Source organism: Euleptes europaea, chromosome 5 (assembly GCF_029931775.1).
Source record: "Euleptes europaea isolate rEulEur1 chromosome 5, rEulEur1.hap1, whole genome shotgun sequence".
NCBI lineage: Eukaryota > Metazoa > Chordata > Lepidosauria > Squamata > Sphaerodactylidae > Euleptes > Euleptes europaea.
Genome location: NC_079316.1, coordinates 41712825 through 41726686, shown reverse-complemented (window position 1 = coordinate 41726686; position 13862 = coordinate 41712825). Strand labels below are relative to the sequence as shown.

Below are 13862 nucleotides of genomic sequence, written 5' to 3'. Positions count from 1 at the left end.
GTAGTTGTGAATTTCCTGCATTGTGCAGGGGGTTGGACTTGATGGCCTTGGTGGTCCCTTCCAACTCTATGATTCTATGGTTCTATCTCCATCTAAAGGGATTAGGCAAGTAGATGATGTGAAAGACCTCTGCCTGACACCCTGGAGAGCCGCTGCCAGTCAGAGTAGACAATACTGACTTTGATGGACCAAGGGTCTGATTCAGTGTAAGGCAGCTTTATGTGTTCTTGTGTTCATCGCTTGTATCAGATATGGTAGATGATGCTTAATGATCTGAGCCAGCCAAAGCTTTGGACTGATGTGCACAGATTTTGGTATAACGGATTACTTCCAAAGTGCTGCAGAATGTTTTCTTATTTCCGTCTCAATCTACTCCCTGAAGTGGGTAACCACTCATTTGCTTAAGAGGCTGTAGCAGGTTCCCTTCATTATCCCGTTCACTGTCTTCTTATATATATTGTATTCCTTAATATACGAAATAACAAAGTCGGGAACCAGGTATTTCACACTTTGTCCTTTGCACAAGGTACGTCTTATATTTGTGGCACGGATTTCATTTGGAATCCACTCTTTGACCAAGTGAATATTATGTTGATATCTGCTTAAACATTTTAGCCTGAACTGACCCTAGAAGCTAAAATGACTAAATTGAGGCTATCGTATTTTGGTCACGTCATGAGACGACAAGAGTCACTGGAAAAGACAGTCATGCTAGGAAAAGTTGAGGGCAGCAGGAAAAGAGGAAGACCCAACAAGAGATTGATTGGCTCAATAAATGAAGCCACAGCCTTCAATTTGCAGGATCTGAGCAAGGCTGTCAAAGATGGGACATTTTGGAGGACTTTCATTCATAGGGTCGACATGAGTCGGAAGTGACTTGACGGCACTTAACACACACACACACATCTGCTTAAAAGCTCTTTTTTTTAATTAAAATTTTATTGGATTTTATAATACAAATTTCCCATATTAACAAACAACAATAATGGTAACATGTAATTCTAAATCCTAACTAGATGTTGTTGTAATTTCTTATATACGTTATAAACTACCAGATAACAGAAAATTTTTCGACTTCCCCATCACCTCCGTCTGCCTCTTAATAAAGTATTCTAACCCGTCGTGATTGTTCTGATCTTCTTATATCTCAGTTAAGTTTCATATAACATATTCTATAAGTATAATTAATTGTAGTTCTTGATATTAATAGTATAGTTTAGATCAGATTAAAAGGTAGTCTTCCATTTTCCCCAGTCCTAATTCATATTGACAATATTTCATCCAAGCCTCCCATTCCCCCATAAATCGTGCATTGTCTTTTTGATTTAAAATGGCTGTAAGTTTTGCCATTTCCACCAGTTCAAACATTTTCAAAATCCAGTCTTTTTTCCCTGGGATTTCTGCCCCTTTCCATTTCGCTGCAAAGAGCAATCTTGCCGCTGTTGTAGCATAAATCAGAAAAGTCCTTTGTGTTAACAAGTCATCAGGTATCATGCTTAGTAGCATCATTTGTGGTGTCTTGGGTATATTTTTTTGTACTATCAGTCTTACTTCATTATAAATCATATCCCAAAACTCCTTAGCTTTATCACAGGTCCACCACATATGATAAAAAGAACCAATTTCTTTATTACATTTCCAACATTTAGGGGATGTCACTTTATAAATCCTTGCAATCTTCTTAGGTGTTAAATGCCATCTATACATAATTTTATATATATTTTCTCGAATTGACTGTGCATTTATTCCCTTTCAGGTCTTTCGCCCATAATCTTTCCCATTTATTTAAAGCAATATCATGTCCCACAGTTTGAGCCCAGTTAATCATTGTTGGTTTAATTATTTCCTGCTCACAATAAATTGTTAAAAGAAGATTATACATTTTAGAGATCAGTTGAGTGTTATTATCTAATAACATCCTGTGAAAAGACGATTTTTCTTTAGAGAATCCATTCTTCATATCTTGTGTAAATACTGATTTAATTTGATGATATTGAAGCCATTGTAAATTGTCTTTAAGTAACTGAAAGTCTTTTAGTGAGCTTTTTTCCCCTTCCCAGTTAATTAACTCTTGGTAGGTGATAAATTTGTCCAATCTAAGTGGGCATAATGTCAACATTTCTTGAGGTGATATCCACATCGGTGTTACTGGTTCAAGAATATGTTTATATCTCATCCAAGTATGAAATAAGGAGGACCTGATTATATGGTTACGAAATGATGCTTGTATCTTGATTTTACCATACCACAAATAGCCATGCCATCCACTTATATTGTTAAAACCTTCAAGATCTAGCAAACGCAAGTTAGATAAATTCATCCAGTCCTTTAGCCATACTAAAGCGGCCGCTTCAGCATAAAGTTGAAAATTAGGTAATGCTAAACCTCCTCTAACTTTAGAGTCCAAGTGTTTGTAAGCAATCCTCAGCTTTTTCCCTTGCCAGATGAAATTTAATACATCTTTCCTCCAAGTATCAAAATATTTAACATGTGATATTATAGGCAAATTTTGGAATAAGAAAAGCATCCTTGGTAAAATATTCATTTGGACTGTTGATATACGTCCCAAAAGTGACAGCTTTTTATTTGACCAAATGATCATGTCAGTTTTTATTTTGTCCCATAATTTAAGATAGTTATTAGTTATCAATTCTTTATTCTTCGCAGAGATCCAGATTCCCAAATATTTGACCTTATTAGCCTTGTCCCAACCTGTATATGATGTAAATTCCTGCTGTTCTGTTTCTGGTAAATTCTTAAATATTGTCTTTGTTTTTTCTTGGTTAACTTTAAACCCCGATACACTTTCGAAGTCGTCCAAAGTTTCCAGCAATATCTTCATTGATTGTGTTGGGTTCTCCAAAATTAACAGAAGGTCATCCGCGAATGCTCTCAATTTGAATTCATGTTTTTTAATTTTTAATCCACGAATGTCCTCCATACTCCTTAGCTTACAACATAGTGATTCCAACACCAACAAAAATAATAATGGAGACAGGGGACATCCCTGTCTGGTTCCTTTCTTAATTGAACAATTATCAGACATCGATTCATTTACCAAAATTTTTGCCTGTTGGGATGTGTATATGGCCGATATACCTCTCAAGAAGCGGTCTCCAAAATTTAATTTTTCCAATATCTTTTTCATAAAATCCCAGGAGACCATATCAAAAGCTTTCTCTGCGTCCAGAAATACAAAGGCCGCTGTTTGTTGAATATTCTGGTCATAATATTCCAATGAATCTAATAAAACTCTTATATTATCTTTAATTTGCCTTCCTGGAACAAAACCTGCTTGGTCTTCATGTATAAGGTCCTTAATAAAATGCTTTATCCTATTCAATAAGACCGAAGCATAGATCTTATAATCCACATTTAACAGCGAAATAGGTCTATAGTTTGAAGTTTTTTCTGGATCTCTTCCTTCCTTAGGTATCAACGATATAAATGCATGTGACCAGGTCTCTGGGGATGCTCCCTTATCCAAAATTGTATTACAAAGTAATACAAAAAAATTCACTAAATTGTCACTGAATGTTTTATAAAATAGTGCAGTAATTCCATCTGGTCCTGGTGTCTTATCCGTTTTTTGTTTCATTATTGCTTCTTGTAGTTCCTCCTTTGTAATTGGAGCATCTATCCATTCTTGTTGGGTCTTTGAAAGGACATTCATCTGTATTGAATTTAAAAACTTGTCTATTTTCTTTTTTGAGATATTTTCTTTCTGATATAACTTAGTATAGAATGAAACAAATTCTTTTTGTATATCCGTAGTTGTATAAACTGGTCCTTCCGGTGGCGTCGCTGGGGCGAGTGCCACGTTTGCCCAGGAGCTCCTGGGTGAAATCCAAGTTTGCGTTAACTTTGGGGAGTTTTATACACCCCAATCCGACCCTTGCAAGTGGGTTGGATAGCAGGAATTCCCTGCAGCCCCTTTTTGCAGTTTGACCTCCTAAATACTCTGAGGGAGCTTCCATAAGTCCCCCGGAGTTTTGGATGCCGGTCCTGCCTGGGCACTGAGGGAAAGAAATCGCCAAAACGCAACTTCGGCATAAGACTCTACCCTCCACCACCTTATAACCAACATAAGGACTACTTTAAGATAAGAACCTCACCTCTAGATGCCCAAGTGAGTACACAAGAATCCCTCGTTTCTTACTGGCGTTACCGAATAACCGGGGGGGGGGGGTAAATGAAGATATTCCCAGTACCCTTACTCCTCCCTTAATTGAATCGGATAAGTTTGACTTACAAAATCCACCAGGACTGGAGACAGGAGCCTTATCAAGTTGATCAGCTTAAATCAAAACAAAGAGTTAGAAGGACGCTTATGAGACGGACTAAAATCTTTACCAATGAGAAGCAACCTAGAGGGAAGGGGAGGGAGAATTACTCTCTGAGTTTCCGGTGAAAAAGGACTTCCTGCCACGTTTGCATAACAAGGGATTCCTTGGACCGGAAGACCCTCTATACCACCCTCTCTATCATCTGATCCACAACAACAGGAAGTAAGTCGTAGGACAGGATACATGTCGCACTCGAGCAACATAGAAATAATTCCTGAAGGAAACAACCATCGAGAAAAGGCGGTAGAAGGTCCGTGGCGAAATCAACTTCCGGAATACTTCCTGGTTTGATCCGACCTAGAGCGTCCGGCAAAACTCGCTGGTATTCCAAATCTTTAACAAGCTGTTTTAAAGTGAAACTTGGACCTTTTCAATTCAGAAAAACTGTTAAGCTGATCATTGAACCATTCTTTATCAACTACAAGCCAGAGGGCCCTGTCTGACAACATGTATTTTACCAGACTTATTTCAATGTAAATGTCTGGATCTCGCCCCCGTTCTGGTTCATTACATAGCCCTGCCTACACAAAATTGAAAGAAACCGCTCAAACCTTAACGATGGATAAGAAATTACAAGACATGTTAGCTAAACAAACAGAAGCAACAACAAAGCAGTTTGAACAGATGTCAACACAGATGGCACAACTGACTTCTATGATGACAAATCTTGGACAAGCATCTCAAGCTATTAACCAGAAACTGGATGTGGTTACAGAAGACCTCAAAGAGGTAAAGACCCAAATGAATACTATGAAGACGGATATGCAAACAATGGACTTATCAATTAAGGAAGTGAGGGAAGAACACAAGGATACAAAGAAAAAATTAGTAAGCCAAGAAAAACAGATTGAAACAATACAAACTAATCAGACAGCAGCCAAGGACCAGATAGCCATGATGGAGATGACAGTAAGAGAAACCAACCTTCGTCTGCGCAATTTACCAGATATGATGGGAGATAACAAAGAAACTGTAGTTCCAAATCTGGCTTACTTATTTCAAATAGAAGAACAAGTGTTGAACCAAGCCATTAACAGAGTTTATAGAATACCATTACCTGCCAGAATGAAAAGATCTAAACCAAGAGATCTCATGATTGTTTTTTATGATACAAGGATTAAGGATAGGATCATGAAGATCCATTATGACAACCCGGTTTCTGCAGGAGATACTCCTCTAATACTTTTAAAGGACATACCAAGACATTTACTCTCACAGAGGAACAATTACAAAGAATTTGTGTCTGTTTTGAAAGCTAATGGTATTAAATATCGTTGGATTGTGCCACAAGGCTTGGCCTTTACTTACAAAGAAATGAAAATGACAATCTTATCACCAACAGATGTGGGAAAATTTTTGAGGAAATATAAGACAGAACTTAAAGGATTAACCTTGGAACAAAAGGAAGAGGAAGAAGAAGAAGAAGAGGAATCACAGGGAGCAGAGGGAGGTGCTGAGTTATAGACTGAATATTTTGCTTCAATAATTATTACACCATGGCAAAAGTAATTTCTTGGAATGTGAACGGTTTGAATGAAAAAACCAAAAGGGCTAGAATTTTAAATATTTACAGAAATACAAATACTCCCTAATTTGTTTGCAAGAGACTCATATAGCAACAAAGCATAAAAGATACCTGGATAGACAAGTGCTTGGACAAGCATTTGTTGCATCGGCTAAAACAAAAACAAAGGGAGTAGTGATATATGCTCATTCTAGCCTTAGTCCTGAATTACTGTACAAAGATGATGAAGGGAGAATTGTAATTATCAAAACCAAAATACTGGGGCAAAAGACGATTGTGGTAGGAATATATGCACCCAATGAAGGAAAAGCAAAATTTTATGGACAACTACATGAACTGATTTCTCAATATGCAAATGATCAGATTCTTTTGATGGGCGACTTTAATGGTGTTATCCTCTCAACTTTGGATAAAAAATCAAAAGCAAAAGACGAAAATGAAGGATGTCTGCCTAAAACCTTCTTCACCATGGCTTCGGAATTGGAAATACAAGACATCTGGAGAACAATGAATACAACAGCTAAAGGATATACTTATTATTCAGCAAGACATGATTTACACTCCAGGATAGATATGATATGGGCTAGTAAATCTATTTTTACGCAACTACGTAAAATTCAAATTGTACCAAGAACTTTTTCTGATCACAATCCAATTACATTTGAATGGAACAATAAACAAGCATTTAGATGGCGATTAAATGATAAACTTTTAAAGGACAATAAGATTCAAAAAGAACTACAGGACCTAATTAAAGATTTTTTTGAAATTAATCTTAATGGGGAAACTTCGCTAAATACAGTTTGGGATGCATTCAAAGCTGTTCTAAGAGGATTCATGATACAGAAACACACGGCGTGGAAGAAAACCCAACTACAATTTACCAATAATATACTCTGGGATTTACAAAATCTGGAGCAAAAACTTGTTATGGCTCTATATGAAGAAGAGAAAAATGACATACAAATGAAGATTTCTGTATCTAAACACCAACTAAATTTGATAATAATGGAGGAAATGAACAAAAATTTAAAATCTGCTAAACAAAAATACTTTGAACATGCTAATAAACCTGGAAAATTTTTAGCAACCCAACTGAAAGATTCATTTCAAAAGAAGACATCTGCTTAAAAGCTCTGATTCATAAATATACCAAGAAGGATCACTGCCAGCATGACTAACACAAACCAGCCCAAACTTGGCTACTATTTCTCAAATGTGTCCTTCTTTCCACAGGTTAGGTATTTGAAACATCTTCAGAACATCAACTCCACAAAGAATTGTTAGCTCTGGAAAAACCGTGAGAACATCACAAGTTACCATGGTATGTAAATAGATTATTTTCTTTTACTAAAACACCCACCTTATTGGTTTGCATTTTAGCCACTATCAACAATGCTAAAAAATAAATAGAGAAAGTAATAAAATGGACAATTTCCTAACACATATTAAACCAGGGGTGGGGAACGTCAGGTCCGGAGGCCGTATAAGGCCCGCGGAATCATTTGGTCTGGCCCTTTGTGGGTCCTGGCAGATCTCTAGCTCGGAAGGATCCGCCCCCTCCCACGGACAGGAATAGCCTCTATTCAAGGCAGATGTGAGTTTGTTTTGCTGAGAAAAGGAACCCTTTCCCCCACTTTAAGAAGAGTCATTAGCTATAAAGCTGCTAGGACCACCCAACAAACTGTGTCTTGTGTTTGCTGCCCTGCCTGAATCTCTTGGGCCCAGCTGGGGATGACAGAGCTCAAAAGCCAGTCGCTCAACGTGGCAGACACTCAGAGCTGTCTCCGGTCGTGCCTCTTGGCTAAATGTTTGACCAAATATAGCAGGCTAGTTTTTAAGTTGATCATTTTGTATGGCCCGTGAATTATGTTATAAATATCCAAATGGCCCTTGGCAGAAAAAAGGTTCCCCACCCAAACTCAGCTGGCTGTAGTCTTCCTTAAACTGAATCACTTCAGACAACAAGCATATATGTGTGTTTGCTTTTTTTGGGGGGGGGAATAATATGTTTTAAACCTCCTCATTTAGTTGTATTTTTTTAAAAATGGCAGACACCAGAAAGGGCCCCTTTTTGTTTTGCATGACTTTACCACTCTATGGAGTTATGGCTGTGTGATCTTCCTCACTGGTGCCGGACTGCATGTCTCTCCCAGGTTTTATTTGTTGTTGTTGTTTTTAAAAACCAGCAGTCAGTCCCTGCCCAGAAAGGCTATTTTTCCTCTTTGTTCTTCTCACCAACAGTCCAAGACCTAGTTATTTTCACAGTAATTTTTAGTTCAGGATTTAGAGAGCCACACAAAAGATATAGGAAGGTGGAGCATGCATTCTCTGATGGCCAGTTAACTTATTTTTTATGTATACATTAGCCTGCCTGTTGTTATAACACCAGGTTTTATTCATTCATTATTGCAGTTTTGCCTTTGAAAAGTAGTAACATGGAGTAGAATGTTTTCCCATTCATACTTGGATGCGCAATTAAATAGGGTGGTGAGCATGGTTGCATAAATATTCATCCAACAGTGCATTCCTGAACTTCAAGGGCGAAATTCCGTAGGAGTCCAGGAAGGGGCCAGGCTGGTGTTTGGGCCCCCCACACCAGTGCCCGAGCTACTTATGCCGGTGTTAGTGGCCCCAGTGCCAACGTGGAGGCCTGGCCATCGTGGCAGTGCCACACAGTAACAGAAGTGCCACCTTTACATAAACCATTAGTATTGCATATACAAAAAGGAACAATTTCCCAGTGAATGCCTAACACCCCTCCACACACACAATAATAATACAGAAATGTCCACTGTTTATTTGCACACTCAGCATCTTATGTCTATCAGCCATTAGTTTCCTGGTAGAGGCTTTCAACATGTTTCATTTCCTTTGTCTCCTTTCTAAAGTAAACAATTCCAGTCTTTTCAATCTCTTCTTTCATGTGAGTTTCTTCAAGCTCGTAATAATAATAGTTGCTCTTTGTTGAACCTTACCCATTCCAGCAATATCCTTTTTTGATACAGGGTCACAAGAATTGTACATAGTAGTCCAGAGAAGGGCAAACTATTATCTTCCTCCCTGCCCTTTACACATCTTAATGTTCTGTTTGCTTTCGCTGAAAAGTGTACACTGAATAAAGGCCATCACCAAACACCAAACACAAAGAGACGTACAAGATTTTTTAAAAAAATGTTTAGGGTGTCACTGCAGAGATTCAGCACTTGTCAAACAGCTCTGACGTTTAATTAGCAGGTTTGCAGGTTTCATTAACGCCAGAGAGGCCTTGAACATCTATCCATCTGCATCCTTATAATGTACAAAATGGCAGCACATCTTATTTATTATTATTTTACTGTATATATACACCATATATACACCATAGCAAATTCAGAATCAGTCTTGGGATTCCAGCATGGCCTTTTAGTATGTGCACAGTTGGGGGACATGATCAAGCTTAAGGGATCCTTTTGCTTGGGGAATCAAGATGAATATATCAACAAAAAGGCGAATACAAACCCAACCCAAAAACAGAATTACAATTTTGAGATGGTAAACATTTAGACAAAGATAAAGGATCTGATCCGACAACCACCTTTGTCACATGGAAGGTGTCCTCCATTTCAGGAAATGCCTTTTATATTCCATATGCTAGAACACTGTGAAAGAAAAAATGAAACTAAATCCAAGGAAGCATGATAGCTCCTTCAGAACCTACTCAGAACTTTGTATGAAGTCTTATGAAAGCATATGCCAAAAAGTGCTAGCAACTATTTCTAGAATCATGCAAAAAAAAAAAAATTTTTTTTTGGTAAATTTCAGGTTCAGGTTTATTGGGCCCGAATGTTTTTTGGGGTAAACCTGGAATAAGCCGAATACCCATACTGGTAAAGGGTTATTTCGGCTTTATTTCCGGGTTTACAGAAAAAATTCAGGTCCCTTGTAGGGACTTTTTTTAAAGCTCCTGTGGGGGCATTTTTTGAGGTAGAGTCATCAAATTTGCAGCATGGCTGCAAGGGACTCTCCTTTGATGGTCACCGAACTTTGGTGAACTTTGGGACAGGGGGTCCAATTTTATGGGCCAGTGAAGGGTTCACCCCCATCCTCCAGGAATTTGCAAGCTGAGCTGTCCATCGAAGTCATGACCAAGGCAGCTCTTGTGAAGGAGATTGCTCATCCAAGTGGGTGAGGAGTCTTGTTCAGAAGCCCAATAAGTCGCTGTAGAAGTGGCCTTTTTTTAGTTGGAGGGTATATCTCTCCGGACAGGACTGGGTGAGCCCCGTCTTTTAATTGCAAATCAGACCACCACCTGGTTGGTCAGACCAAGTTGGCTCCGATTACACGACCCCTACCTCAAAAGGACGCACACTATGGGGCCCTAACAAAACCAGTCAAAAGAAAAATGGGAAAAAGCACAGAGCCATGCATCTGAGCAAAAGCAAATAGCTTTTTTGGCAAATAGCTTTTTTGGGAATCACCTATTTGGCTTTGGACAGATTCCCAGGTTTTGGTATTCAGTCAACCCGAAACCCGGATATTGCTGAAACAGCTAATTTTGGGTTTATTTTTGGTTCGGGTATATCGATATGCACAACCCTAACTTTTCCCCTTCTGCTTATATTTCTTTGGATCCAGCTAGTATATTTCAGTGTAGTGAATGATTTCAACACTCGTTTGCCACCTTCTGAGAATTTTGGTTTCAGGGCAGATAATGTGTATTCAAAACCACTTCTGTTGGTCTCCCTCAATGTTTTGCCTTTCAGAAGTTAATATCTTGATTTTATTACAAGAGTAGAACTTTACATAATGTTCTTTTAAATCTGTTCTTAAGCCTTACCTTTGCCAGGAGCTTATAAAAATATCACAAATACAAGCTAGACTTGGGTTTCTCTTGGCTACATAAAATATTCTTGTTTTACTACAATATCTTGGTCCACAGCAATAACCCTCTAGTTATCTGGCATAGCAAGGAATGTGAGATCTTCGAGCAGAGTCTTAGTGCTATGGGAAGGGCAAGTAGGATAACAATAGCTACTAATACAAAACACAATAAATGTGAACATTTTTAGCATTAGGCAAACCTGCCATCAGCATGTGAGGGATTAATACTGGCCTGGTATAGATAAGCTGAAATCAATCACTGCTTGCAGATGGCTGGAAAACATCTGTTGGGACCTTGCGAATGCATTAGTAAATAGGAGTTGAAAGCTCATTCAGAATACATGGAGGGAAGATAAAGAAATCTTGTGTGCGTCAATAGGGACAAAGTGTGGAGGGCTAGAAAAGGGAGCTAATCAAGAAGTATTTTTTAATCTAAATGTAGCAACCTCTGTAAACCAAATTACAGCTGCAGATCCTGTGACATTTAGACTTCCTCCCATCTAACCATTTGCCCAGCCATCATGAATGCCCAACTTTTGCAGTTCAATCAGGTTGTTTCTCTGATGAAGGCATAAACTTCGATCACATCAGTCAAGGAATGCTACTTACAGCATGAACAAACCTGTAAGTGAGGAAGCCAGTGATGCCCCAGCAGCTTTTTCTATAGGCCGATTGTTTTCCCCAGGCAGTTTCCTGATAGGTGTGATTTAAGCAGTTCTTTGTAATGGTGGCCTGAGGTAAAATAGAGCCCTGTGTAAGGTCATCCTCTCAAAGATACACAAAGTGATTATCTTGCACTTTCAGTTTCTAAAACTCAATCAGCTATTGCACACAAAGGCTTAATTAGGTGGTAGAGAAATTGTGATATTAATTCTGTACATCGCAAGTTTTGTGTCAATGGTAGCTACCATTCTTACCCAATGTGAGCATCTTCGATTGACCATTTTAATTTTTATAATGTTACTTTTTCTGCCCTAGCCTATACAGTGAAGGTCAAATGGTATCTTTTGTTGGACTTGAGCTTTACACAGAACAATGATGTGTAATAAAAACTTCAGGCATTTACACAGTAACCTGCGATGCAACCTAAAAAGAGAGAGAAAGAGAGAGAAAGAGAGAGAGGGAGAGAGAGAGAGAGGGAGGGAGGGAGGGAGGGAGGACCAATAAAAGAAAACAGAAAGTAGAAGATAAATTGGCTGTGATCCAAAGATCTACAATTGCCCAGAGGAATTTTTGACCTTTTTCTTTTGAAAAGTAGACACCCATAGTGTATCATACAGTGCTTTCAAAACCCTCTCATTTCAAAAGAGGTTTGCCTTGCAACAGGGTAATATGTATACAACTTCCTTGAGCATGCAAAGGTAGTTGCACAGTTCTTTGGATCTAAGTAAAAAAAAAAGGGAAACAAACACATGCCTTTTAAAACTGAGATTTGGGAAACACAGAAGGGGGATCAAAGCCTAATCATCCACCAACTGAAGATGCCCCATTGGTAGGGTTGCCAGCTCTAGATTGGAAAATACCTGGAGATTTTTGGGGTGGAGCTTGAGGAGGGTAGGAAATGCACTGAATCTTTGTCTTCTAGTTGCAGGTTCAAGAACCATGGAGGATTTGAGTCTTAATATACCTGAAACAGAAGCTGGAGTCCTTAATTGGAAAGTCCTCATGATAAGACTGTAGAAGCCAGAAACATAGGGTTACATTTAGTCCACGGCTCTATAGGCACTCATTATATAAGATATGCAGGGTGGGCATAACTGGAACATGCTTGCCATTATTGTCTGCCAGTGTTTCAGTAATGGAACAGCAACAAGTTTGTAACAAAGATCACCCTTTCCCTTCTGAGGATGTTTTTTGTTCCTGCTTAACATTTTATTCTGTGTTTTCTGCAGCAGCGTGTGGAAGCCAGAATGGTGTTTGTTCTTTTTGGTTAAAATATAATAGAAAACTGTTCTACAATATCTTATCAACAGTTCAAAACATATCTCAATAACTTCACTTTGCAAAATCGCAGACAGTAGACTGCATGGTGCCTCAGCATGAATGTATACATACATGCACTACATACAAAGATACAGCTACCTGCTTCCTCAGAGATTTAAATTTTAGAGAATCTGGAGAGGGAACTGAACCCCAAAGAATGATAGTTCTAACTATTCAAGTCAATAACTTTTTACTTGAAAAAAGCATCTCTCAAATGCAAAAACAGAGATAGCCCATTTAAGCATGATAACTTTGCGTTGGATTTGCCACTCTCTAGATGCACAGGTTCCCATCCAAATTCCCAAAACACTATGCACAGGAGCTTATTGCCTTGAAGAAATTTCTAGGGTAATCTAAGAAAAATTGTGCAATACATATTTTCCCTGTGAAAATATGAAGCTCCTGAACTAGTGGGAGAATAGTTACCGATGTCGTCAGTGTTATGTGGCAAGCCACCCCCTTATGTTGGCACAGGCATGAATCCCTCCCCCCTGAAACTGCTGCTTTGTAATTAGCTGAGGTGCTTATTTCTCCAACAGCTTGATGATCACCATTCTACAACCACTTCCCACCAGTTTTTTTATTTGCCAGTGCAATTTTAGTGATAAAACACTAAATATATAAATATAAATGAAGAGAAGAGCAGCCAGGGAAAGATGTTTTCTTTGTTTATATTTATATATTTACATAGGAACATAATAAAAGCCATGCTAGATCAGACCAAGGCCCATCAAGTCCAGCAGTCTGTTCACACAGTGGCCAACCAGGTGCCTCTAGGAAGCCCACAGACAAGACAACTGCAGCAACATTATCCTACCTGTGTTCCAAAGCACCTAATAAAATAGGCATGCTCCTGTGATCCTGGAGAGAATAGGTATGCATCATGACTAGTATCCATTTTGACTAGTAGCCTTGAATATCCCTCTCCTCCATGAACATGTCCACTCCTCTCTTAAAGCCTTCCAAGTTGGCAGCCATCACCACATCCTGGGGCAGGGAATTCCACAATTTAACTACGCATTGTGTGAAGAAATACTTCCTTTTATCAGTTTTGAATATCTCACCCTCCAGCTTCATCAGATGATCCCACATTCTAGTATTATGAGAGAAGGAGAAAAGCTTCTCTCTGTCCAATCTCTCCATAC

At 38.6% G+C, this 13862-nt stretch overlaps 1 protein-coding gene across 1 annotated transcript in view; it reads right to left on the bottom strand.

Moving 5' to 3' along the window:
• Positions 1-364: 364 nt before the first annotated feature.
• The window catches only part of NMNAT3 (nicotinamide nucleotide adenylyltransferase 3), a 36092-nt gene continuing 22594 nt past the window's right edge, over positions 365-13862 (bottom strand). The window contains 5 exon segments of the mRNA XM_056850409.1: positions 365-450; positions 453-616; positions 7007-7177; positions 11365-11434; positions 11437-11464. Coding sequence (XP_056706387.1) covers positions 365-450; positions 453-616; positions 7007-7177; positions 11365-11434; positions 11437-11464 — 519 coding nt within the window.